Below are 24,816 nucleotides of genomic sequence, written 5' to 3'. Positions count from 1 at the left end.
TTTTAAAAGGAAATTGATGTTAGGTGTGTCTACAATGTAGCTTTTCCTTGACTGAAAGTCAAAATAAAGCAAAACAATACTAAAAAAAGTGAATCAACATTATGTTATATACAAAACTAAGCATCATTTCTTTCCAGTTGTTTTCTAGAAGAGATTCTTCCCTACTTCCAACGCAACTTAGCCTTATACCTTTAGCCCCAGTTATGTAATTCAGTTACATGATAATATACTATACCTCTCATCTAAAAAAAAAACCACTGTTTAATTTCTGTCCCAATTACTTTCTGTGTTATATATTTTCTCATTGTGTTTGCAAGAGTTTTCCTTGCATGGTAAGTTAGTTGGTATCTCTAGAAGTGAATTGATTTGCCGATGAATGGTAAGTTCATTTAGTGCTGATTCCTGCTTTGTGCTCGACACAGCTGTATTAGGATGTGGCTTCTCAAAATCCTGCAGTAGAGAAATCAAATTCAAAAAGTAAGTTAGTAGAAAAAACACAGTCAGTGGAAAGTATTTTCCAAATTCAGCATTATCACATAAAAGTTTTATTGGTTCATCCATTATATTTCTTAATTTAGCTAGATTTTTTGGTGACATACAAAATTGAGAGTGTGAAAATATGCCCTTTAGTTTTTTTGTTTGCCAAGCATCAGTGTTAATAAAATTCTACATATTTTACTTTAGGTTTAAAAACATTGACACTTATTGATGTTGGTATTATAAACCGTTCCATTATTTAAAGCAATTCTAGGACTGAAATGGGGAAGCATTGTCATTGCTTTTAAGAACTGATATATAATATTCATTAATTTTCTTTAAATATAAAAAAGTTGATCATTCTTATAAGCAGCTTTTGTTTTTTTTTTAACTTCTTTTAACCATTTCCCAAAATGCTAGTAATATCAATTGGTGCAAATAACAAGTGTCCTAAATTAAACACATCCACTCACGAAGGGTTCAAAATCAAGTGCTTCTTTTATAACAGACATTGTGACAGAACAAAAAATGACAATCTTAACAAATTTGCTAAGAACACTAATTGGTTCTTGTAACTAAAAACGTTTAAAAATGTTTTCTAAATTCCACTTAGACCGGTAATTATGTATTGATACATTAAAACTAGAAGTAACCAAATAATATTGAGGAGTGTGAAGTAAATTGTGAAGAAAACCAGGAAGCACACTAGTACTTTAGAATTTATTTTGAGGAAAACTGAACTAGGTTATTGGAAAACTTTCATTTTCTTTACCTATCTGATCTAGATTTTCTTGTAATTCCATTTGTTATCTGGCTGCTGGGCTCAACTTTAACTTAACAATGTTAATTTACTTTCCAGTGAAGAATCCTTTGATACAGAGGAAACATATGTTTTTTCATGTTTCCTTCAATGATGGCAAAAAAAAAAAAAAATGACACTGACCCCTCCCAGTACACTTAACCATCTTTATGTGTTAAGGCCAGTTAACAAAACTTGTCAGTACTTGTCAGTTTGTGGGCAATTCACATGAAAATTGAAAGTTTGCACCATCTTGTGATGGAGATGCTGCCTTCTTTGTCTATGATAGCCAACATGTGTGTGGCCTACAGCAAAAATGTGCCATAATAGTAAGGTTTTTCTGATGTATTTTTTTTTAAATTAATTTAAATGTTTATATTTCAATATTTAATGTCCCTGCCCACAATTTCATAGAAAGTATTTTTTTGGGATGTTGTTCCTTCTTTCAGCAAGACTGAACACCACCTCTGACCAGTTTTCACCACAACTTTTTCCAAAACACATTTTGGCCCATATTTAAAACAAAGTTACACATTTTGACTTCTATATCCATAGACATTTATACAAGACGTTTTCAGTATCATCCATTTGTTAAACATGAGGTATGCATTCACACTTTTATTAGAGGTAATTGTCTGCAGTGTTGCTGAAGTACCATTGATACCATTTTTCCCCAATATGTTTCCAGTGGTGGGATCATTAACAACAGCTGAAGCATAAGATAATTACTCTAGAGTCCACAACAGGACTAGCTATGTTTTAGTTGAAGTTGTTCTAAACATTGTTCAGATATCCACTGCAGCAGAAGAGATGCTTGGGATGTTCTTCTGCTGGCATTGCACTTCATATTTTTGTTGCTTTAATTTTACTGCAAAATTAAGATTTATGTAACAACTTTTTTTAATATTCAGTAATAAACCAGATCAAGCTAATAAACCTGTTTTTTATAGGTAAAGCGCACCTTATTTATTATTGGGATATCAAAATATGCATCAGAAGATCAGATAAAACGTCACTTTGAGTAAGTATTAAGACATCATTTGTTTAATGTTGAACAGTACTCTGGCCATACCATTTTCTTTAAAGTATCACTGGGAAATTGTATCCATTGTATGCCAAGATGTCTTTAAGATGTTTGGTTTCTTTCAGAAAGCATTAGAACTATTATAGTTAACTGATAAAGACGTTCTTTCTAAACACTGGTTCAAACAGGGTAGTAAATAAGTAGATATCTGATCTGATCTGCTTTGACCATTTTAGCTTTGATATGATGTACATTTTTTATATTAATTTGAATGTGTTCATTAATTCATGTTTTGTGTAAAATCAATAGGTAATAATAGACATAATCTTAATGTTATTAAGTTAATAGAGCTGTTTTTATAATGTGTTGTCAATATTTCACTACTTAATGTTGTGGTGCAATTCTTCTTTGTACTTTTTCTTGCCTACCCATTAATACAATTCAATGAAAAATAAATAAATTCTCTCTGAAATCTTATAAATGGCCTTACTTGCCTACAAGTTAAAATCACTTTGTTGCAGAGTATGCTATCTATATATATTTTCAACCATTTGGTCAAATTGCTACCTTTACCTGAGCATTACTGTAGCTTTATGGCCTTGCAGACAAGCATCATCATCAAATAAGTGCATTTAAATAGTCCTTTTATGACGTTTTATGCATTGTTGTAGTTGCACACTTTGCTAAACTGAGTATAGCATTAATGAGAAGTGTTATTTTAAACATTTTAATTATGAATTTGAGTATGTGGATTGTTAATCATAATGATAGAGTTAGAGATAATGTAATTCAATCTAGTGTAAATTTAAGTTTCCAATGAAGTTGATGTTTAAATAGATTTTTTTTTTGGTGAGGTGGGGCTAATAAGGTCCATGTACTGTGTATCATTGTGTCAAGTTAGTTCCTGAGTTAATGATAGTCCTAATTATACTGTAAGTAAGCATTCCTAGACGAGTAGCCTATTTGTATTTATGTCAACCACATTTTATATCTTAACACACATTGCATGTTAGTTGTGTATGAACTAAATGTAAAGGCAGAAAAATAAACATATTCATGCAGTAATAAGTCTAAAACAAAATTTAGCAAAATTAGCATAAATATCAATTTTAATAGCTCATAATACTCAATGAAAGTATTGTAGGCATCAAAAACAAAGAGGATTTTCGAGGTTATACAGCATTTTATTTTTTACATGTTCGCTATTAGTAAGATTTAAGTTTTCTTCATGTTTTTTTTTTTTTTTGGTGATATTTTTCAGGCAAGCTTATAATAATTGCAAAGTTCTAGAAGCACGACTCTGTTACAATGTGGCAAGGCTAATGGCATTGGATGGAGAAAGGTAAAATATGTAAACATTATATGTGCTTGACTTATGAAAAATATGTTATTCTGATCTGCTAAATATTACAAGAACAATTTTTTTTAATAGTTAAACACACCTGAGAAACTGCATTATTGCTGTCTGTGGTGTCATGATCCAGTGGAGGCATTGCTTACCACTAAAGAAATATTTCTTTCCATACACAAGTGACCTATAGGGTGGAGAAAAAGGGTGCAGTTTGTGAATGTATAGTTGAAATAGCTGCTTGTCTGTGTTTAAGCACATCTGGAAGAAAACCAAAGTGGAGAAGGACAAACAAACTGCAAATTGCCTTTACTACACTATTGGCATGCACACTTATTTTGCTAAAGTGGAAGAATCCTAACTCTCCTCTTTTAAGTCCGTGGGTAACTGATGTTCTATATTATTTGAAATTGCAAACAATGAAATTCTCACTTAGAGGATCTGTGCAGAACTTTTTCAAAACCTGGCGGGATCTAATCAATAATATTTTAGAATAAGCTCTTAAAGCACCGAGGAAGTAGATTCTCTCCCATTTCTTTTTCTTCTCCATTTATCTGTATCCGCTTAATAAACTCATCAATTTATTCATTTTTACTATTTTTAAGGTTTAGTCCGTTGGCCATGCTCTCTTTCTCAGGGGTGTAGGTCAATTTGTTTTCAATCCTATTTTTTTTGTAAAAATTGATCTATTTGTATGGAATGATTACAGTAAAATCAATAAAATTAAAAAAAAGAAAATAAATTGTTGCTTATCATGGAAGCTAGTCCTCACCAACATATACAATGTTTAGACTAGGCTTTAAAGCAAGAGTTCCCAAACTTTTTTCGGCCACAGACCCCTTTACCAAAAACTTTTAAAACTGTCGACCCCCTAGTCATTTACTTTACTTACTCAAATTAATAAATTTGTACAGTACTCAATATTAAATATTTCACTGGATATCAAACTTTTCATTTTAATCACTTGTAATTAATGATTGAAAAAGATAAAAGGACTACGGAATATGGCATTATCTTGTGCAACATTTAATATGGAAACCTGCACTAACAAAAATTAAAGCAAAAAAATATGAGCAGAGTTTTTTTTTACATTTTTGACATTTATGAAATAAATATGTAAATTCAAAATAAGTACAAATAGTCCAAGCTGTACTGTCTGCATTTCTTTTTTGGTTCAGTCATATTATTATCTGAAGAAATAAAAACTTTTATTAACAAACAATTTTGACAGCCCTTGTGATTAAAAAAAACAATAAAGTATGTACTTACTTGAAACAGAAGAGTTTTGTTGAAACTCAAATAAATAAACTGTGTCCTCTGATTTTCTTTTTTGTAATACTGCTCCTCAATAAATAATTATATTCAAAGTTCAAATCACAAATTAGTACATGTTACATCAAATGAACCAATTTATAGTGTTTTATGAAAGCGTGACCATACAAGACTGATAGATTCTGCTAATATCGAATATCCGTTGTCTCGTCCCACTGCGAGCAAGTGCGGACATGCAACGGTTTTTCATGTCCACACTTGCTTTAATACATTCGATAAGACAATGCACAGACATGTTTGTGCTACATGTATTTTCATGCATTCTTATATGTGACTCTTTTAATGACACATTTTACCTTTTAGTTCGCAAGTTTGGTATGTAAAGTGCTTTTTATCAAAATAATGTTTTTTTTTAATCATTTTACTTTTTAATTAGGTACCTATTGGAATCATAGATATTTTGAAGTAACAAAAAAATAGCAGTAGTAAGGGGGTCTATTTTTGCTATCATTGACCCCAATTTTTTTTATTGAAACTATCGACCCCTAGAAAGTTCAAATCGACCCCAGGGGATCGATATCAACCACTTTGGTAACTCTTGCTTTAAAGGAACACTGATCTAAGCTGTTTTAATTTAAAAAATTAGATACATATTGTATATTCTGTGTTCTAAAGGATAATCCTTTTACAAACACCCAGTATATCAAATTCTCTATGTTATACATTTAATCTTCCAGAGACTTACTGAGAATGTCAAGTAAATCAAAGTGTATTGAATATATTTTTTTGTATAGCACAATTGGCAGAGTTGCTTTAGGAACATACCTAAAGTAAAAAGAAAAGTGAAGTAGGTGATCTTTTTTCTGTCACATTCTTAGATATGAAAATGGATTAACATTCTTATTGACTTATTTATGCAGAACACCTCCATTGGAAGCAAGCTGCAACAGGCACAAGTCAGGACTATCCCTGAATGAGTCAGTAGTGCTTCACATACACACCCAGACTCACTTATATTGGGCCTGTTAAAGTGAGACTTCCCATAACAAGTAATATAGGGACTGAGCAGACAAAATTAAGCATCATCTTCAGTGTAAAGTCTTGTTTTAACTTTTGGCTAATAAAAGAATTGTGGATTTTGTATGTGTTACAAGGTACATTTCATGTATGTATGACAGAATTTTTTTAGCACAGTTAGAAATAAGTAAGTTTAAAAAAAAAAAAAAATCTGGGTAAATGACAGACTCTTGAAACACTGATTTTTAATACAGTCTAAATAGTTTAATGTAACATAATAAATAACTTGCTAATTATGGCATTTCAGGTAAATGATACAAGAATCACCTAACATTTAATTCTTTAAAGTGGATGTGAACTTGATTTATATTAACATGATATGCTTCCCTGTCGCACAAAGTGGCCCCAACAACAATGAGTTTTACAAATGTATTTCACAAGTTAAAAATTAGAAAATTAGTTAATTTCACTACTCACCTCTGGTGGAAAGTGCAAGAGTATGCACATACATTAGTCTTGCAGTGGAAAATTACCACAGAAAGAGAGAGAAGGGAAGGAGGGAGTGAGGGCTGTATGGAAGACTTTTGCATAATTTGTGGACTTGTTGTCCACAAGTCAAAATTCATTATTTTCTAGTCCGTAACATTAAAATGCACACAAAGCACTAGTTCAAGCAAATAATTAATTCCTAAATTGGTGTTTAATGAAAATGTTAGATGTGACAAATGCAGAATGTCTTATTATTATCCTTTAAATAACAAAGTAATAAAGCATATACAATAAAATGTACGGTTTAGGCAGCACTTTGAAATCCAGTACCATGGATAAGTGATCACTGATAGTAGAGAATTATACAAAAATGTTTTTTAAATAAAATACAGTGACCTAAAAAAAATGGAAGACAACTACAGTGCTTGGTACAGTATGTAGATAAAAAGTGGAGGTGTTTTAAGTTTATAGCATGCAAAGCTTTATTAATATGTATCCCACAGATAATCCAATTATTTAATTGTAAACCTTGTTCACGTTTTTACTTTCTTGTAGATTTAACTTGTAGAATCACAACATTATAAGCAAAAATAGCCTTTTAATAATATTTTATTGCTTTTATATAAAAACTACCAAACACATAAATATTTAGTGTAAAAGTAATTGTTTAACATTAGTGATCTATTCATTTTTTGGTTTTAATAAAGAAGGATCAACCACTTTATTACGTATATTGAGGGCTGGATACTAAAATACCATCTGAAGTGTTCTATAGCATTCTCACTCTGGCGCTGCATTATGAAACATGAGAGTACACTAGGAGAAAAAAAATTGTTGAGCAAATTAATTAATGCTTTTAAAGTTAATGTTTACTTATTACATTGTATTAATCATTTAAAATCTCCTAGAATGTACATGGTACACTGATTTTGCTTTTGCCTCTTTATTCAGGTAATAGTATTGTCACAGAAGTTAATAAATGCTCATGCTTGAACAACGTTTTGATTCATTTGCTAATTTCAAAGATATTCCAGTTTTGTAATTTGCACAAAATGAATTGCCAGTTATCATTTAGGTGATTGAAAACTGTTAGGGCTTGTTTATACTTCACGCTCAGAACGCGCACGCGCCCGCATCATGGCTGCCACGCGTTCCCAGTGTTCATTTGATGCGTCCTGATGCGTTAATCGTTAAACATCCTTTTCAGCTATATTGCGGTAAGGTGTCATCGGAATTTAATGGGTGTTCCAGGCAATTCATAACACAGAGAAGCCGAACCAGTTCTCACTGTGATGATATCTCGCACTGCCACCTGGTGGATTCCTCTAGATTTCCGTAAAGTACGCGCACAAGTATTATTAGTAAAATGCTTGCGTAGCAGGTGCGTCCGCTTAAGCATGCGTTGCATCATGTGAAGTATAAACGCGGCCTTAGAGAAGACTTTGATAAAGTTTGTTGCCAAGCAAAAAATTACTTTTTGCCTACGTGGATATTTGACACTCTTTTATTTGTTTGTAAAGCATTATTTGTCTTCTTCAGCTCAGTCTACAGAAACTTAAGAATAATAAATTTTACAATATTTTGACATGCTGAAATCTTAAATTGCCTTTTAGGTTAACTTGGGTAATGAAGGCTTAAATGTTTAACATGCATTTTTTCAATTTAAAATTATTTGGCTTTCAAAGGTTATCTTAACATTTTTTTCACTGGGAAAAAATACATGTTTTGTGTAGGGACCCATTATTAATGCCATTTTGGAAGATTAACAAAATTCTTCAAGTATTATGTACCCTTTTATTTCAGGAAAAAAGCAGAACGTGGAAGGAAATTCTTCACAGATTTGATGGCAAAGGAACACATTCCCACAATGATCAACCCAAAACCCTGTGGACATCTCTGCTGTTGTGTCATCAAGGGGTGTGAACAGGTAAGTGAGATTAAGGCATACAGTAATCCCTCCTCGATCGCGGGGGTTGCGTTCCAGAACCCCCCGCGATAGGTGAAAATACACAAAGTAGAAATCATATGTTTGTATGGTTATTTTTATATATTTTAAGTTCTTAGAAACTCTCCCACACTGTTTATAAATATTCTCCGCACAGTTATACAGTAAACCCTTGTTTATAGCGGTTAATCCACTCCAGACAGATAAATGAATTTCCACAAAGTAATAATATTTATTTATAAATCTAATATTTTCGCAGTTAGAGCATAGAAAACCTGTTTACGACCTTCTAAATACGTTTTTTAACATTATTAGAACCCTCTAGACATGAAATAACACCCTTTAGTCAAAAGTTTAAACTGTGCTCCATGACAAGACAGAGATGACAGTTCTTTCTCACAATTAAAAGAATGCAAACATATCTTCCTCTTCAAAGGAGTGCCGTCAGGAGCAGAGAATGTCAGAGAGAGAGAGAAATGTAAACAATCAAAAATCAATAGGTCTGTTGGCCTTTTAAGTATACGAAGCACCCACGATAAAGCGGCCACAATGAAGGGATCAATGTGAAGGTAGTGTTTCAGAATTTTTACAGGAGCGTCCGTATCTTCTAAGCAAACAGCCTCTGTGCAAACAGCCCCTCTGCTCACACCCCGTCCGTCAGGAGCAGAGAATGTCAGAGAGAGTGAGAGAGACAGAGAAAAACAAACAATCAAAAATCAATACGGGCTATTAGAGCTTTGAAGTTTGCGAAACACCATGCGGGAAGCATATCGTATGTCATTGAGGAGTTTTATTTAATACGTAATATGTGCTCTGATTGGGTAGCTTCTCAGCCATTGGCCAATAACGTCCCTTGTATGAAATCAACAGGGCAAACAAACTGAGGAAGCATGTACCATAAATTAAAAGACCCATTGTCCGCAGAAATCCGCAAACCAGCGAAAAATCTGTGATATATATTTAGATATGCTTACATTTAAAATCTGCGATGGAATGAAGCCGCGAAAGTCGAAGCGTGATATACGAGTAGCAAGGGATCACTGTACTGCAAATAAAAGTGTCTACCTTGACAGTTAATTCACACAGCATACTCAGAGCTCCTAAGCAAAATGTATAATAATTTGACTGTGAGATAAAAGTACTTTTAAATTCTATGCAAAAGTACAGATCATATGTTAAAGTCTCACACTTTTCCCTGTTTTTAACATAATAGCATTGGGCTTTGTAATGATGTAATTAAGTTTTTCTAAATTTAATATTGCATGTTTCCTGTAACACATTTTTATAGCTTAAAATTTACAGATCAATAGTGTTAACTTCTTAACAAAAATTAGTGTTATGTTGCATACTCAATACAAATGGTATTTACATTTTTTGTTCTTTCCCACAGGTGGAAGCAGTGGAATACTATACCAATTTGGAGACTAGACTAAAGGAAGAGTATGTGAAAGAAAAGGGGAAGGTGTATGAAAAACCACTTGGAATGGGTTTTGTAACGTTCCAGAATGAAGCAATGACTGCAGTGTAAGGAAATATTCTGTAGTGATAATCACTGGCCTGCATGCAGCAGATACACCTTTTCATCTTTTAACTGATGTTTTGTTTTTCCCTTTCAAATTATTTTTATACTAGCTGTTTGTGGTTTAGGTAGCACAGTGTTTAGCCACACTGCCGTATGGTTTTAGTTACAGACCAATCATTGTGCTCATGTAATTTTTCTCAAGGTACGCTCATTGTACATTTTAGGTTGCCTATTAACTGCCTTTGGCAGTGAGTGTGCCCTGCATGAGACTGGCACCATGTCTCTGAGCTGCTTTCTGCCTTGCACTCATTTGGTCCTTTTGGTTTAGAAAAGTAATTAATGTATGATTTTGTCATGTTAGACAGAAGTTGTTAAATTTAAATATTGCTGGTGTTATTTTCCTCATATTTTGTTTACTTATTTAAATTTTCAGTCACTACGTTTACTTACATTGTCTTAAAAAAAGATTAAGAACCAATTTAACAAATAATTTACATAAAACATAATACTTGAGAAAATGTGTTTGAAGTTTGTTTTAAATGAAATGCAGTAAAACATCAGAATTAAAGTGTTTGACTTCTTGATGTATAATATTAAATGTGCCAGTATGTATGTATAATTAGATTTTTCTTTTGTTCTTCTCCCCAGGATCTTGAAAGATTTCAATGCATGTAAGTGCCAAGGCTGTAAATGCAGGATGGAGCCTCAACATTCTCAGTTCAGTGAAGGCCTCCATGTACATAACTGGACGGTCACCTACGCCCCTGATCCTCAGAATGTGTACTGGTAAGATACATTTTTATGCTTCTTGTATTAACTAATCTCTGTTTTCCAGGCACTTCCTGCCTTGCATTTGGCATCAGTGCAACAGATGAGAAGTGGGTTTGGAAAAAGATTGAACAGAGCGTCTGATATGTATTTAGAATGTGTTTGTTCACAGCTAAACATGAAAAGAGTTGAATGCAACAAATTGTGTTTTTGACCATTTTCCTAGTATGCATTATTTTAGCCTTGCCATTTTACTGAATATTACAGAAGTCAACTACTTGCTTGAACATCATTTAAGGTCAGCTTCCATAGCTATTATTGATGAAGAATAATTGTATTTAATGTTGATCTTGTTCATTTTCTTTGATCCATTAAATCTGGTTATTTGGGTGACTGCACCTTTGTTTTACCTTGAATTGTTTGTTTTAGTTTTATAGAAGAATATATAAAAGAATAATCATCAGTCCTCAAACATGTCATCAGTGTCATCTGTTATAATAATCAATTATCCTCTTTTGACATGACCATATATCCAAAAGCAGCAGGGCAAATGTAGAGTATATACAAGATTAAGGTTTTCATTTTCTCGAGAATATGCACTGTTGAATTTGATTGTTTAGCATTTGTGGAATTAACTTAGAACACCTTCTGTCACATCACAATATGACCGGTTACCAATGGAAGACAAAGAAGAGTTGATGCAATTTTATGACTTTTTAATTACATTTCAGAAGATTTTAGAAAAATTTTTTGTAGGTTATTAATAATCAAGTTACATTTCTTAAGACATTAAATATAAGTAAAAAAACAACATTAGTTTAAGTACTGTGTACTAATCAAGGGTGTTTATTTTATCCAGCCCCGTTAAATGGAATGGCACTTGATATTCTGATTATTTTCATTCTTTGGACTTATTTACACATAAGCAGTATACTTCATATTGTACTGAAATGAAATAAATTAAACATCCATCCATCCATCCATTTTCTAACCCGCTGAATCCGAACACAGGGTCACGGGGGTCTGCTGGAGCCAATCCCAGCCAACACAGGGCACAAGGCAGGAACCAATCCTGGGCAGGGTGCCAACCCACCACAGGACACACACAAACACACCCACACACCAAGCACACACTAGGGCCAATTTAGAATCGCCAATCCACCTAACCTGCATGTATTTGGATTGTGGGAGGAAACCGGAGCGCCCGGAGGAAACCCACGCAGACACGGGGAGAACATGCAAACTTCATGCAGGGAGGACCGGGGAAGCGAACCCGGGTCTCCTAACTGCGAGGCAGCAGCACTACCACTGCGCCACCGTGCCGCCCTAAATTAAACATCTTTTTTAATTTTGCAAAAATTAACTGGATAATTTGTCTTGAACTGGGGAGACATTTTATATTAAGATACTTGCCAGAAGTGATACTTTGGATTGTTCTAAAAAAGGATCAATGAGCATTTTGTTACTACACACATCAAATAGCATGGCATGAGCAAAAATGATACCCTTGAGCGTGCCCATTGCAAGTGACATTGTAAGTATTGTAGACTACAGACAGACTTGGTGAATGTGTTCAGATTTACTGACACTTCTGCATTTGGATTTACGCAGTAGACCAATAGGTCATGTTTTATCATGCACTGGGCCATCTAGTACTGTTATCTTATTTCAAACTTTTGAGTAACTTGAATTGCAGATGCATGATTATTGATCTTACTTATGTGAATTTTTCATGAAATTATATGAAATACATATTAAACACTGTTTTCATACATTGAACATGACTTTTATCTGAATCTGACATTTTTTTTGATATTGACAGGGAGCACCTCCAACTTGGAGGTATTTCATGGTGGCTGAGATGTTTGGTTATCAACTGTATCCTTTTCATTTTGCTGTTCTTTCTAACTACGCCTGCGATCATCATCACCACAATGGACAAATTTAACGTCACCAAACCTGTTGAATATTTAAATGTATGTACCAGAATTACAATATTATGTTTTTACATTTTTTTCATGTGTGTGAAGTCCCATGTTAAAGTATCAATGCCTGGTATCTTATGAGCAGCACTCTACCTTGCTGGAGGCATATATCATTTGTGGACTTTTTTCTTTAGCACAAATTTATTGATATTATTTATGTTTGTAAGATGCTGTTATTTTTAAGTATTCTTTCCTTTCTCTGCAGTATTTTCATTTCTTTAAAAACTATGCATATGTGCATGTGTATATGTGTGTATATGTATATATATATATATATATATATATATATATATATATATATATATATATATATATATATATATATATATATATATATATACACAGTTAGGTCTATACATATTTGGACAGAGACAACTTTTTTCTAATTTTGGTTCTGTAAATTACCAAAAATGAATTTTAAATGAAACAATTAATTCAGTGGGTTATACAAAAAAATTGCATAAAAATGTGAGGCAACTAAAGCATTTTTTAACACAATCCCTTCATTTCAGGGGCTCAAAAGTAATTGGACAATTGACTCAAAGGCTATTTCATGGGCAGGTGTGGGCAAGTCCGTCATTATGTCATTATCAATTAAGCAGATAAAAGGCCTGGAGTTGATTTGAGGTGTGGTGCTTGCATGTGGAAGATTTTGCTGTGAACAGACAACATGCGGTCAAAGGAGCTCTCCATGCAGGTGAAAGAAGCCATCCTTAAGCTGCGAAAACAGAAAAAACCCATCCGAGAAATTGCTACAATATTACGAGTGGCAAAATCTACAGTTTGGTACATCCTGAGAAAGAAAGCAAGCACTGGTGAACTCAGCAACGCAAAAAGACCTGGACGTCCACAGAAGACAACAGTGGTGGATGATCACAGAATCATTTCCATGGTGAAGAGAAACCCCTTCACAACAGCCAACCAAGTGAACAACACTCTCCAGGGGGTAGGCGTATCGATATCCAAGTCTACCATAAAGAGACTGCATGAAAGTAAATACAGAGGGATGCAGTGCAAGGTGCAAGCCACTCATAAGCCTCAAGAATAGAAAGGCTAAATTGGACTTAGCTAAAGAAAATCTATAAAAGGCAGCACAGTTCTGGAAAAACATTTTTGGAGAGATAAAACCAAGATCAACTTCTACCAGAATGATGGCAAGAAAAAAGTATGGAGAAGGCATGGAACAGCTCATTATCCAAAGCATACCACATCATCTGTAAAACACGGTGGAGGCAGTGTGATGGCTTGGGCGTGCATGGCTGCCAGTGGCACTGGGACACTAGTGTTTATTGATGATGTGACACAGGACAGAAGCAGCCAAATGAATTCTGAGGTGTTCAGAGACATACTGTCTGCTCAAATCCAGCTAAATGCAGTCAAATTGATTGGGCGGCATTTCATGATACAGATGGACAATGACCCAAAATATACAGCCAAAGCAACCCAGGAGTTTATTAAAGCAAAGAAGTGGAAAATTCTTGAATGGCCAAGTCAGTCACCTGATCTTAACCCAATTGAGCATGCATTTCAGTTGTTGAAGACTAAACTTCGGACAGAAAGGCCCACAAGCAAACACCAACTGAAAGCCGCTGCAGTAAAGGCCTGGCAGAGCATTAAAAAGGAGGAAACCCAGCATCTGGTGATGTCCATGAGACTTCAGGCTGTCATTGCCAGCAAAGGGTTTTCAACCAAGTATTAGAAATGAACATTTTATTTCCAGTTATTTAATTTGTCCTTTTGAGCCCCTGAAATAAAGGGATTGTGTTAAAAAAAAATGCTTTAGTTGCCTCACATTTTTATGCAATCATTTTGTTCACCCCACTGAATTAAAGCTGAAAGTCTGCACTTCAACTGCATCTGAGTTGTTTCATTTAAAATTCATTGTGGTAATGTACAGAACCAAAATTAGAAAAAACTTGTCTCTGTCCAAATATTTATGTACCTGTGTGTGTGTGTGTGTGTGTGTGTGTGTGTGTGTGTGTGTGTGTGTGTGCACACATATATATGCATATATGCATGTCATTTCCAATTACTGTAGCCATTTCTCTTTGAGTTTTTAGTGTCCACTTCCAGAACAATGCTACATGTCTGTTCTTTACTCTGTCAGAGTAAAGACTAATATTAACATTATTTTAACTGTAAGCTGAAATTATTAAAAATCAAAACTGTTTTGCAGTATTTAGGTTCCATTGGAACTTGTGCCAATTCATTTTTAACTCACTTATCAAGTTCATGGTAATAGTGAGAGATACCTATTACAGAAGCATTTGGCCCAGAGTAGGAATCAGCAGCCCAGGACAAGGGGCTCTGCCATTGCGGAGCATACTCGCTCATACTGTCATATACCCACTGACTCGTTCAGACTTTACACAGGCATGATATGTGTGTGTGTTGTTTTTCCTGCTTTTCTTAAAATGGTCTCATTGATTTATTTTGTTTAAAAAAAAAATCATATTGTGGTATCTGAAGTTTTTCTCTTTTTGTAAAACAGCTCACGTTGCCTCCTTTCTTTCACAGAACCCAATAATCACCCAGTTTTTTCCTACCCTGCTTCTATGGGCATTCTCTGCTCTTCTACCAACTATAGTTTATTACTCAGCCTTCTTTGAGTCTCATTGGACCAGGTATGCATTCTGCATTTTACCATTACACTGTATATTGTTTGGTATTCTTCAGTGATTGACATTTTTCTCTAAGATGTGTTATTGGTCCATTATCTTTCCTGTTTTTCTTCTGCAGACAAGATGCAATGTTGTGTTTTTTTTTTCTTGGCAGCACAAAGACATTTGTATCAGGTCATGTGTCAGGTGTGCTGTCAGTATTAGACAAATAACTCCCAAGTTCCATTTTTGTGAATCTTGTACTTTTTTCCCTAGGTCAGGTGAGAATCGAACAACAATGCATAAATGTTACACCTTTCTTATATTTATGGTCTTGCTTCTGCCATCACTGGGGCTGAGCAGGTATGAATATTCAAATATTAACTGTTAAATACAGTTCTTAAATAATCTGTGTGTATTTTGTTTTAATTGATATTCATAAACATTATTCTTTACTATTGTTTTATTTGGGCCTTTTCAGCTTGGATGTTTTCTTTCGATGGTTGTTTGACAAGAAATTCTTAGCAGAAGCCAAAATCAGGTTTGAGTAAGTGTATTTTTGGTATTTTGGTACACTTCATTAATCCCTGAGGGGAAATTGTCTTTTTGCATGACCTATATGGTTTCATGCTTAATGGTATGGCTTGATTTTTATGTTTTGGAAAAAAAAATAGCATTGGTTTAATGATTTATAAAGAAAAAAAATGAAATTAAATTAAAATAAACTTTACAAATAATTTTTTATTCTGAATTGAAATATTATAATTCAAGCTTGTGACTTGCGTCTTACCTTTCAGGATCTTTGATTTAGAATTTTGGTCTTTGTTAAAAAAAAGTTTTATCAAGTAGCAGTTGTTTGTAATTTATTTTGTATGAGCTTCTTAGTGGAAAGAGGCCTTTCTCTAGGAGAACACAACTGGAAAAGTAGAAACTCTGCTTATAATATGGAAACTCTGTTATTTGAATTCCACCCTTGTTCTGATTGCATAAGCTACTTTAGTACTACTCACAGTATTAATGTAAATATTTCCTCTTTTAAGGTGTGTTTTTCTCCCAGACAATGGGGCTTTCTTTGTGAACTATGTCATTGCCTCTGCTTTCATTGGTAATGCCATGGATTTGCTGAGAATCCCAGGGCTACTCATGTACATGATCCGTCTGTGTCTGGCCCGATCTGCAGCTGAGCGCAACGTTAAACGAGTAGGTTATCAACTTTGTTTTTTTTTAATTTAATTAATAAGTAACAGGATTCTGGAGAAGTGACGCTGAGGCTAATAGAAGTATTTTCTTATTTTCTTTGTTTGTTTATTATATTTATTGACTAAATAAAATAGATTAAATTGCCTGCTTGCCTGTAAACAATTTATGTTTTTGTGCCTTTTTACTCATTCACACAGTAATTGCCTAGAGGTTGCAAAAATACACATTTTCAACAACTCTGATTATATTTACAATGCATTATGTGGTTTGTATTTTCTGTTTTCATTTAGAATAGGCTGATTATTATTATTAAATGTTACACATTATGTGTTATTGGGCTAGAAATTTTCTCTTTGTTTAATTTTAATACATTGTGTAGTAATAATTATTCATGTTGAGACTTCATTGTATGCTGTGAGCTTGGTCATGCCTCATATTTCTCACCATGGATGTTGGGTTGAGTATCAAATAAGCCATTTTGAATTTCTGTTTAAATGTAGTAGGTTGATCATCATGCCCAAAGCTTTGTATCTCTGATATAACAGACATCAGTAATGATGTGTATCTTTGTTTTTACTTGCACTTGATTTGTTACCTGAACAGATAGATTATAAAAAATAAATAGATTATATAGAATATCAGTAACTGCACACTTTTAATATAGTTACCCAGATTCATTATCTACACTTACTTTTTCTAGCTTTTCAAATGTCCTATTCAAATTAAATAATATAAAAAAGAGTGTGTGTGTGTATGTACAGTATGTGAAATATAAATAAGTACATACAGTTGTGTTTAAAAGTTTGTTAACCATTTAGAATTTTCTATATTTCTGCATAAATATGACCTAAAACATCATCAGATTTTCACTCAAGTCCTAAAAGTAGATAAAGAGAAACCAGTTAAACAAATGAGACAAAAATATTATACTTGGTTATTTATTAAGGAAATTGATCGAATATTACATATTTGTGAGTGGCAAAAGTATGTGAACCTTTGCTTTCAGTATCTGGTGTGACTCCCCTTTGCAGCAATAACTGCAACTAAACGTTTCGGTAACTTTTGATCATTCCTGCACACGGCTTGGCGAATTTTAGCCCATTCCTCCATACAGAACAGCTTCAACTCTGGGATGTTGGTGGGTTTCCTCACATTAACTGCTCGCTTCAGGTCCTTTCACAACATTTCGATTGGATTAAGGTCAGGACTTTGACTTGGCCATTCCAAAGCATTAACTTTATTCTTCTGTAACCATTCTTTGGTAGAACGACTTGTGTGCTTAGGGTCGTTGTCTTGCTGCATTACCCACCTTCTCTTGAAATTCAGTTCATGGACAGATGTCCTGACATTTTCCTTTATAATTCTTTTATATAATTCAGAATTCATTGTTCCATCAATGAAGGCAAGCCGTCCTGGCCCAGATGCAGCAAAACGGGCCCAAACCATTAGGTAGTATAGTGTTTTCCTTTCTCCAAGCATAACGCTTTTCATTTAAACCAAAAAGTTCTATTTTGGTCTCATCCGTCCACAAAAGATTCTTCCAATAGCCTTCTGGTTTGTCCACGTGATCTTTAGCAAACTGCAGACGATCAGCAATGTTTTTTTGGAGAGCAGTGGCTTTCTCCTTGCAATCCTGCCATGCACACCATTGTTGTTCAGTGTTCTCATGAAGGTGGGCTCATGAACATGAACATTAGCCAGTGTGAGAGGACTTCAGTTGCTTAGAAGTTACCCTGGGGTCCTTTGTGACCTCGCCGACTATTACATGCCTTGCTCTTGGAGTGATCTTTGTTGGTCGACCACTCCTGGGGAGGGTAACAATGGTCTTGAATTTCCTCCATTTGTACACAGTCTGTCTGACTGTGGATTGGTGGAGTCCAGACCCTTTAGAGATGGTTTTGTAACCTTTTCCAGCCAGATGAGCATCAATAACTCTTTCTCTGAGGTCCTCAGAAATCTCCTTTGTTTGTGCCATGATATACTTCCACAAACATGTGTTGTGAAGAGTAGACTTTGATAGATCCCTGTTATTTAAATAACACTCACACCTGATTGTCATCCCATTGATTGAAAACACCTGACTCGAATTTCACCTTCAAACTAACTGATAATCCTAGAGGTTCACATACTTTTGCCATTTACAAATATGTAATATTGGATCATTTCCCTTAATAAATAAATGACCAAGTATAATATTTTTGTCTCATTTGTTTAACTAGTTTCTCTTTATCTACTTTTAGGACTTGAGTGAAAATATGGTGATGTTTTAGGTCATATTTATACAGAAATATAGAAAATTCTAAAGGGTTCACAAACTTTCAAGCACTGTGTAAAGCAGGGGTCCTCAATCATGGACCTGGGGGACTACAGTGGCTACAGGTTTTCATTCCAACCAGTTTGCTAATTAGAACTCAGTCCTTGCAGATAATGAAATGTGGTATTTTTATTATTCCTTGTTAGTGCTTTCATTCATCAAAGACAAATTTTACTTACCGTGTAGATCAGAGGTCCTCAATTACAGTCCTGGAGGTCTGTAGTGGCTATTGGTTTTCACTTGTACCAACTTCTTAATTAGAACCCATTTAATTACTACTAAAGCATTACATTTTGTAGGCTTAATTTTAGTTATCTTGCCTGTTACAATTCAGAACTGTTAATTGCCTATTATAGTTTTTAGCAGCTGCATTTAAGTTTTAGTTGTTGTCTGTTTTCTTAACCAGACATTAATTAATAATGAAGTGCAGATAACCAATAAACCAACAGCTCTCCAGTTAATGTGCAGATTTGCCATGAAGTATCTGTGTTACAAAAAGCTGAGAAATTAAATGAGAAGGGAATTGGAAGGAAAGTTATGTTTAAATCTGTTTTGGTCCACAAAACACATGTATAAAGTTCTCAGAGATGGAAACTCTACAGTGCAATTCAAATTTCTCTTGGAGGAATGAAAACATTAACAAGCCAAAAAGTTAAATACAAAGTCTCATTATCAGCAAATACTGTACTGTCTTCTAGTTAGGAAACTAGTTGGAAAGAAAACCTGCAGCCCTCCTGGATCATGACCGAGGACCCCTCGTGTAAAGTCTTACGCACATGCTAAATTATATAAAGCAAAGATGTTTTAAAATAAAGAACAACAGAGAACTAATTTGAATCAATATTTGATGTAAACTCCATTTTCCTTTAAAACTGCATCAGTTCTCTTATAAACATGAAGACAGACCTGAGAAAACTGACCAGTCCAATGCATTTGGAGAGTTTGCCTCAGTTCTTCCACGGCTTAAGCCACCTCATTTGCTTCTGGCTCTCCAGGTACTCCCAGACTGCCTCAATGAAGTTGCGATCAGGGCTCAACAGAGGACATAAAATCTGTTGCAGAATTCCTTGTTCGTCTTTTTGCTGAAGATAATTCTTTGTGACCTTGTCTGTGTGTTTGGGCTCATTGTCTTGCTAATGAATGAAGTTGGGATTGAACAGATGCCTCACTGATAGAATTGTGTGATGGATGATAATCTGCTTGCATTTCTTAGTATTGATCACCCACCACACTTGTTGCCTGCACTCTTCATGCCCAACCACTGCATTTGTAGTCTTCCACTTTGCCCGTTTCCTTTTTTTTTTTTTTTTTTTTTTAATACCTCTTTTGAAGAGTTTGGACAGAACATCTTGAAGCTCCAGTTTGCTGCAAAATTTATGCTTAGGATCTTGGTGATGAAGGGATAACCACATAGTGTAACAATTGATTATTTGAAGATTAAATTGTCACTGTCTCATCTTCAAGTATGCTTGTTCCTTGTCCAGTTAGATTCCGTCTATTCTCATTTCTGTTTAAGTTCATCACTGTGGTTCAGTCAACTCAACATCATTGATCATTAGTACAAGTTTGTTTTCTATTTTTAATCATACACTGACCTAAATACCTGTAGCCACTAAGTTTTGGTCTGAAAAGTGGTTTGTTACTTAATATGTTCATTTCTTGAACAAAATGTGAACACAATATGAATGGTTGCAATCTGAAACGTGTTCTTTCCTACTGACACACTAATACGAGACATTAATATAAAAATCTAGGTTGCCAAAGACTTCTGCACAGTACTATATATATATATATATATATATATATATATATATATATATATATATATATATATATATATATATATATATATATATATATATATACATAATACATTATTATACATTATTATTATTTCTTTTAAGCATCAAGCATATGAGTTCCAGTTTGGAGCAGCCTATGCCTGGATGATGTGCGTCTTTACTGTAGTAATGACCTACAGCATCACCTGCCCAATTATTGTCCCATTCGGTAAGTTTTGCTACCTATTTTGACTTACAGTACTGGTAGTTAGAAGACAGTTTTTTTGTTTAAAACTAATTGAATAATCAGTTATAAATAGTCAAACAGCAAGAACATCAACTGTAACTGCTCCATAGTGTAGCAATAAGCACTTTTGGTTAATGTATTCTTTAAGTCTTTTTTTTGCAGTAGTGTTTCTTAACAATCTGAGAATCAAATCAAGCCTTATTATTAAATAAGTGTATATGTTACTTGCCCTGTTTTTCACTTTTAGCAGATTTTCCTTTTACTTAAATTTTTTAAAAAGAAACATTTTGTATTTAAGATATCCACATTTCGTTAGTCTAACAAATGATGGCAGTATTTGTAAAGAGTCTTTAGATTTATTTCTGTAGTTGTGAAGCACTTAATACTTTCTGAATCATCATATCCCATCTTTCACTTTCTCACTCTCTCACACTTCATTTTACTTGCTGTGGAACCTACAGTTTTTCATCTGCTGTGGGTTAAAGGAAATGATTATGTAATTGGATCTCTTTATAATTTGTTAGTATACTTTAGAAAAATGTATATCTATAGTTTAACTAGCTATTTTCTTATGTTATACTTTAGTCATGAATCTAAACTTACTGCCAATGCATATCCCATAATACAGTGCTATGTAAGAGTTTGGCCACCCCTGATAATTTATAACTTGTTAAGCTTTTGAGGCAGCAACTTCATTTTAACTTATTTTATACCTTACCAGTAACGGCGCACTGCACGATAACCTGCAGTGAATACACTTGACTTGAGCATTCCTAGTTTTCATCCTCTTTCTCTGTACGTTTAGCATTCGTTTGGTCAGAGGTTGATGCGCTTGCTGCTTCCTGAGCAGCTCTTCTTTTCTCCACCCTAGTGGGCCGTTTCTTCTCTTCTTTCATCTGCATCTTTTCAAGTTATAACTGATTAAGTCAGTGTTTGTGTTGCAATTACTTACTACGTTTTCTATAATTTTTTAATTTAAGCTAATGCTTAAGTCTTCAATCTGCCTCAAATGATTTAAGATATGAAGAGGTAGGGGAAGTGACGGCGAAGGTGGTAGAGATGAGAACGGCACCCATACACATGCGCCGTCCTGCTGCCCTCTGCCTATAGTTGATTCTACAATAAAATAAAAATAAAAAGAGGAATAACCTTGGAGGTCGATCATCACCCCCGAAAGCGAATAGTAATCGTCATGTAGTATATGTGTACTAAATTTCAGGTCAATACTTCAAATGCTTTGCGATCAACAGGTGATTTAAAATCCTGGACAGGCAAACGGACAGCAAAGGTAGTGTATTATATAAGAAGATGGAAACAGCAACATTTCAGTAGTGAAATATTTTTTATGGGACCAACAGAACAAATGAAATGTGCTATTTAACAAAAATAGGCAGGTTCGTAAATTTGGGGACCCCAAAGGAATAATCCCATCAATATACAGTGGTGCCTTGACTTACGAGTTTAATTCGTTATGTGACGGAGCTTGTAACTCAAATTACTCGTATGTCAAATCAAATTTCCGTTCCGTTCTGGACCCCCAAAAAACACCGCAATTTTTTTGTTGTATGTTTTTAAATAAGAAAAATGTACTTATAAATAACAAATATTATATTAAAACGCAATACAATAGCATGCACTGCGATAAACTGGTTTTATTAAGTACTGTATAATGTACAGCATTTACCTTGGAGATCAGACGACTTTAAGATGCTGACGGAGGTGGAGGAGAGAAGCTGAACTGAATAACTGAATCTTATTCGCTGATTTTTGCTCTTTTCGCCACGCCTTCCTCACTTTCATTTGCAGGGGTTTCAATAAAAACCTGTCCAATGAGGTCTGTTTCATCCTCCCTTTCAGAATGTTTCTAAAATGAGTTAGGCAAGTGTCATTAAATAGCGCTGTCGCACGCTCAGTTAAAACTTTTTCTGGGTGTTTCTTTTGAATAAAGTCTGAAAAGTTTCTCTCACATACCCAACATTTCCTTTATCTCACTTGTAGAGATAACCTTCTGTGTGTCACCTATTTCCTGCAAAGCCTCTTTGTGCTGCTGCGTCTGTAGCTCATTTAGCTCCTCTGTTGTCAGTTCCTCTGAGTGCTCATCAATGGGCTCGTTGATGTCACCTTCATCCATGTCCGGGCCCTTGGACTTGCCGAGAGATACAATCTCCTCCACCACTGCTGCTTTGGGTTCGAGTCTTTCAAAGTCCGTTTCAGACACAACCTCAGGTCATAGCTTCTTCCACGCAAAGGTCAAGATCCTCTTTGTAACACCCTGCCAGACCATATTGATAATTCTGAGGCATATCACGATGTTATAGTGGTCCTTCCAGAACTCTCGAAAGGTGAGGTTTGTGCTCTCCATCACCTCAAAGCAGCAGCTGAACAGGTGCTTGGTGAAGAGCTTCTTGAAATTAAAAATCACCTGCTGGTCCATGGGCTGCAAGATAGGGGTGGGGTTGGGTGGAAGGTAGAGAACTTTTATAAACTTGAACTCTTCGAGGATGTCATCTTCGAGGTTAGGTGGATGAGCAGGCGTATTGTCCAGGATGAGAAGGGCTTGCAGAGGTAGGTAATTTTCCTGGAGATATTTCTTAACGTCAGGACCAAAGACCAAATTCACCCACTCTACAAAGAACAGCCTGGTGACCCACGCCCTCGGATTTGCCTTCCACATAACCTTCAGTTTTTGTTTCAGAATCTTTTATGACTTAAAGGCTCTGGTGTTTTTCAAATGATAAACGAGCAGCGGTTTAATCTTGCAGTCACCGCTCGCATTGGCGCACAGTGTGAGAATTAGCCTATCCTTCATGGGTTTGTGGCCTGGCATCCTCCTCTCCTCTGCCGTTATATAAGTCCTTCTTGGCATCTTCTTCCAGAAGAGTCGTGTCTCATCACAGTTGGAAGGCTTTCTGGGGGGTGCATCCTTCGGCTGCTATAATTCCGGCAAAAATCTTGAGGTAATCCTCAGCTGCCTTCATATCTGTGCTCGCTGCCTCACCATGTTTGACAACGTAGTGAATGCCGGTCCTCTTTTTAAAATTCTCGAACCAGCCCCAAATGTCTTTAAATGGCTCGCCCGATGCCTTGTCCGTCGAAGTGCCTGGGGTCTGCTGCAGCAAATCAGCGTAAATAGCTCATGCCTTCTCGCAGATTATAGCCTCCGTCACGGTATCTCCTGTGAGCTGCTTCTCCGTCAACCACACGATCAGCAGCTTCTCCATATTTTCATGGATAGATGTCCGCTGTCTAGAAATTATTTTAGCGCCCTTGGCTGGTGTTTATAGCCTTTATCGACTCCTTCTGCTTCAGTATGGTGCAGATTGTAGAAGTGCTACACTCATACTACTTCACCAAGTCGACTACCCCTACACCTTTATCGTGTTTTTCGATAATTTCTTTCTTTAATTCAATGCACATCATCCGCTTCTTCTTCTCAGCATTGTCCTTTGCACTCACTTTCTTTGGACCCATGGTTGGAAAAACGAAGTTTTGCAAAATAACTGCAAGCACAAATGCGAGCACAACTCTGATGCTTCCACTGCGAGCTAACCGCTTAAAGTGAAAGAGTGAGACATGGGATACTGGGCCGATGTTGTGGCGCTCGCTGCGCGAACTAACAATGGGATATCTGAAGCTCGCTTGTTATCCGAATTTTAGCTCTCAACTCAAAGCAAAAAATCGTCCGAGAATCAGCTCGTATCTCAAAAAACTCGTTAGTTGGGACACTCGGAAGTCAAGGTACCACTGTATAGTAGAGCCTCCTGTTGGTGGAATAACAGCCTGTAGATGTTCCTATAGCCACTGACAAGTCCCTGAATTCTGGCTGGTGGTACTTTTGGACTATTCTTCCATACAGAATTCCTCCAGTTCAGTCAGGTTTGATGGCTTCCGAGTGTGGATAGCCTGCTTCAAATCAATCCATACATTTTCAATAATGTTCAGGTCTGGGGACTGAGATGGCCATTCTAGAACATTCTACTTGTGCCTCTGCATGAACTCTGCTTTGGATCATTGTCGTGATGAAACAT

At 35.2% G+C, this 24,816-nt stretch overlaps 1 protein-coding gene and 1 long non-coding RNA gene across 4 annotated transcripts in view; one reads left to right on the top strand and one right to left on the bottom strand.

The window, feature by feature from the left end:
* The window catches only part of tmem63ba (transmembrane protein 63Ba), a 105,917-nt gene that overhangs the window by 67,216 nt on the left and 13,885 nt on the right, over positions 1–24,816 (top strand). For all 3 annotated transcript variants that reach the window (XM_039739111.1, XM_039739112.1, XM_039739113.1), the window contains 11 exons: positions 2,227–2,297; positions 3,562–3,642; positions 8,230–8,353; positions 9,762–9,895; positions 10,542–10,679; positions 12,484–12,637; positions 15,164–15,270; positions 15,523–15,609; positions 15,728–15,793; positions 16,287–16,446; positions 20,665–20,770. In XM_039739111.1, coding sequence (XP_039595045.1) covers positions 2,227–2,297; positions 3,562–3,642; positions 8,230–8,353; positions 9,762–9,895; positions 10,542–10,679; positions 12,484–12,637; positions 15,164–15,270; positions 15,523–15,609; positions 15,728–15,793; positions 16,287–16,446; positions 20,665–20,770 — 1,228 coding nt within the window. The remainder of the gene's footprint in view (positions 1–2,226; positions 2,298–3,561; positions 3,643–8,229; positions 8,354–9,761; positions 9,896–10,541; positions 10,680–12,483; positions 12,638–15,163; positions 15,271–15,522; positions 15,610–15,727; positions 15,794–16,286; positions 16,447–20,664; positions 20,771–24,816) is intronic.
* On the bottom strand, positions 36–4,957 carry LOC120517033. The gene is made up of 3 exons (XR_005630967.1): positions 4,918–4,957; positions 3,743–3,835; positions 36–450 (listed from the first exon to the last, which is right to left on the bottom strand). It is a non-coding gene; the product is annotated as an uncharacterized LOC120517033 (long non-coding RNA).

The sequence above is a fragment of the Polypterus senegalus genome, chromosome 16 (genome assembly GCF_016835505.1).
Source record: "Polypterus senegalus isolate Bchr_013 chromosome 16, ASM1683550v1, whole genome shotgun sequence".
In the NCBI taxonomy this organism is placed as follows: Eukaryota; Metazoa; Chordata; class Cladistia; order Polypteriformes; family Polypteridae; genus Polypterus; species Polypterus senegalus.
Note: the sequence above shows the minus strand (reverse complement) of the source record. Positions and strands in the feature narration are given on the sequence as shown.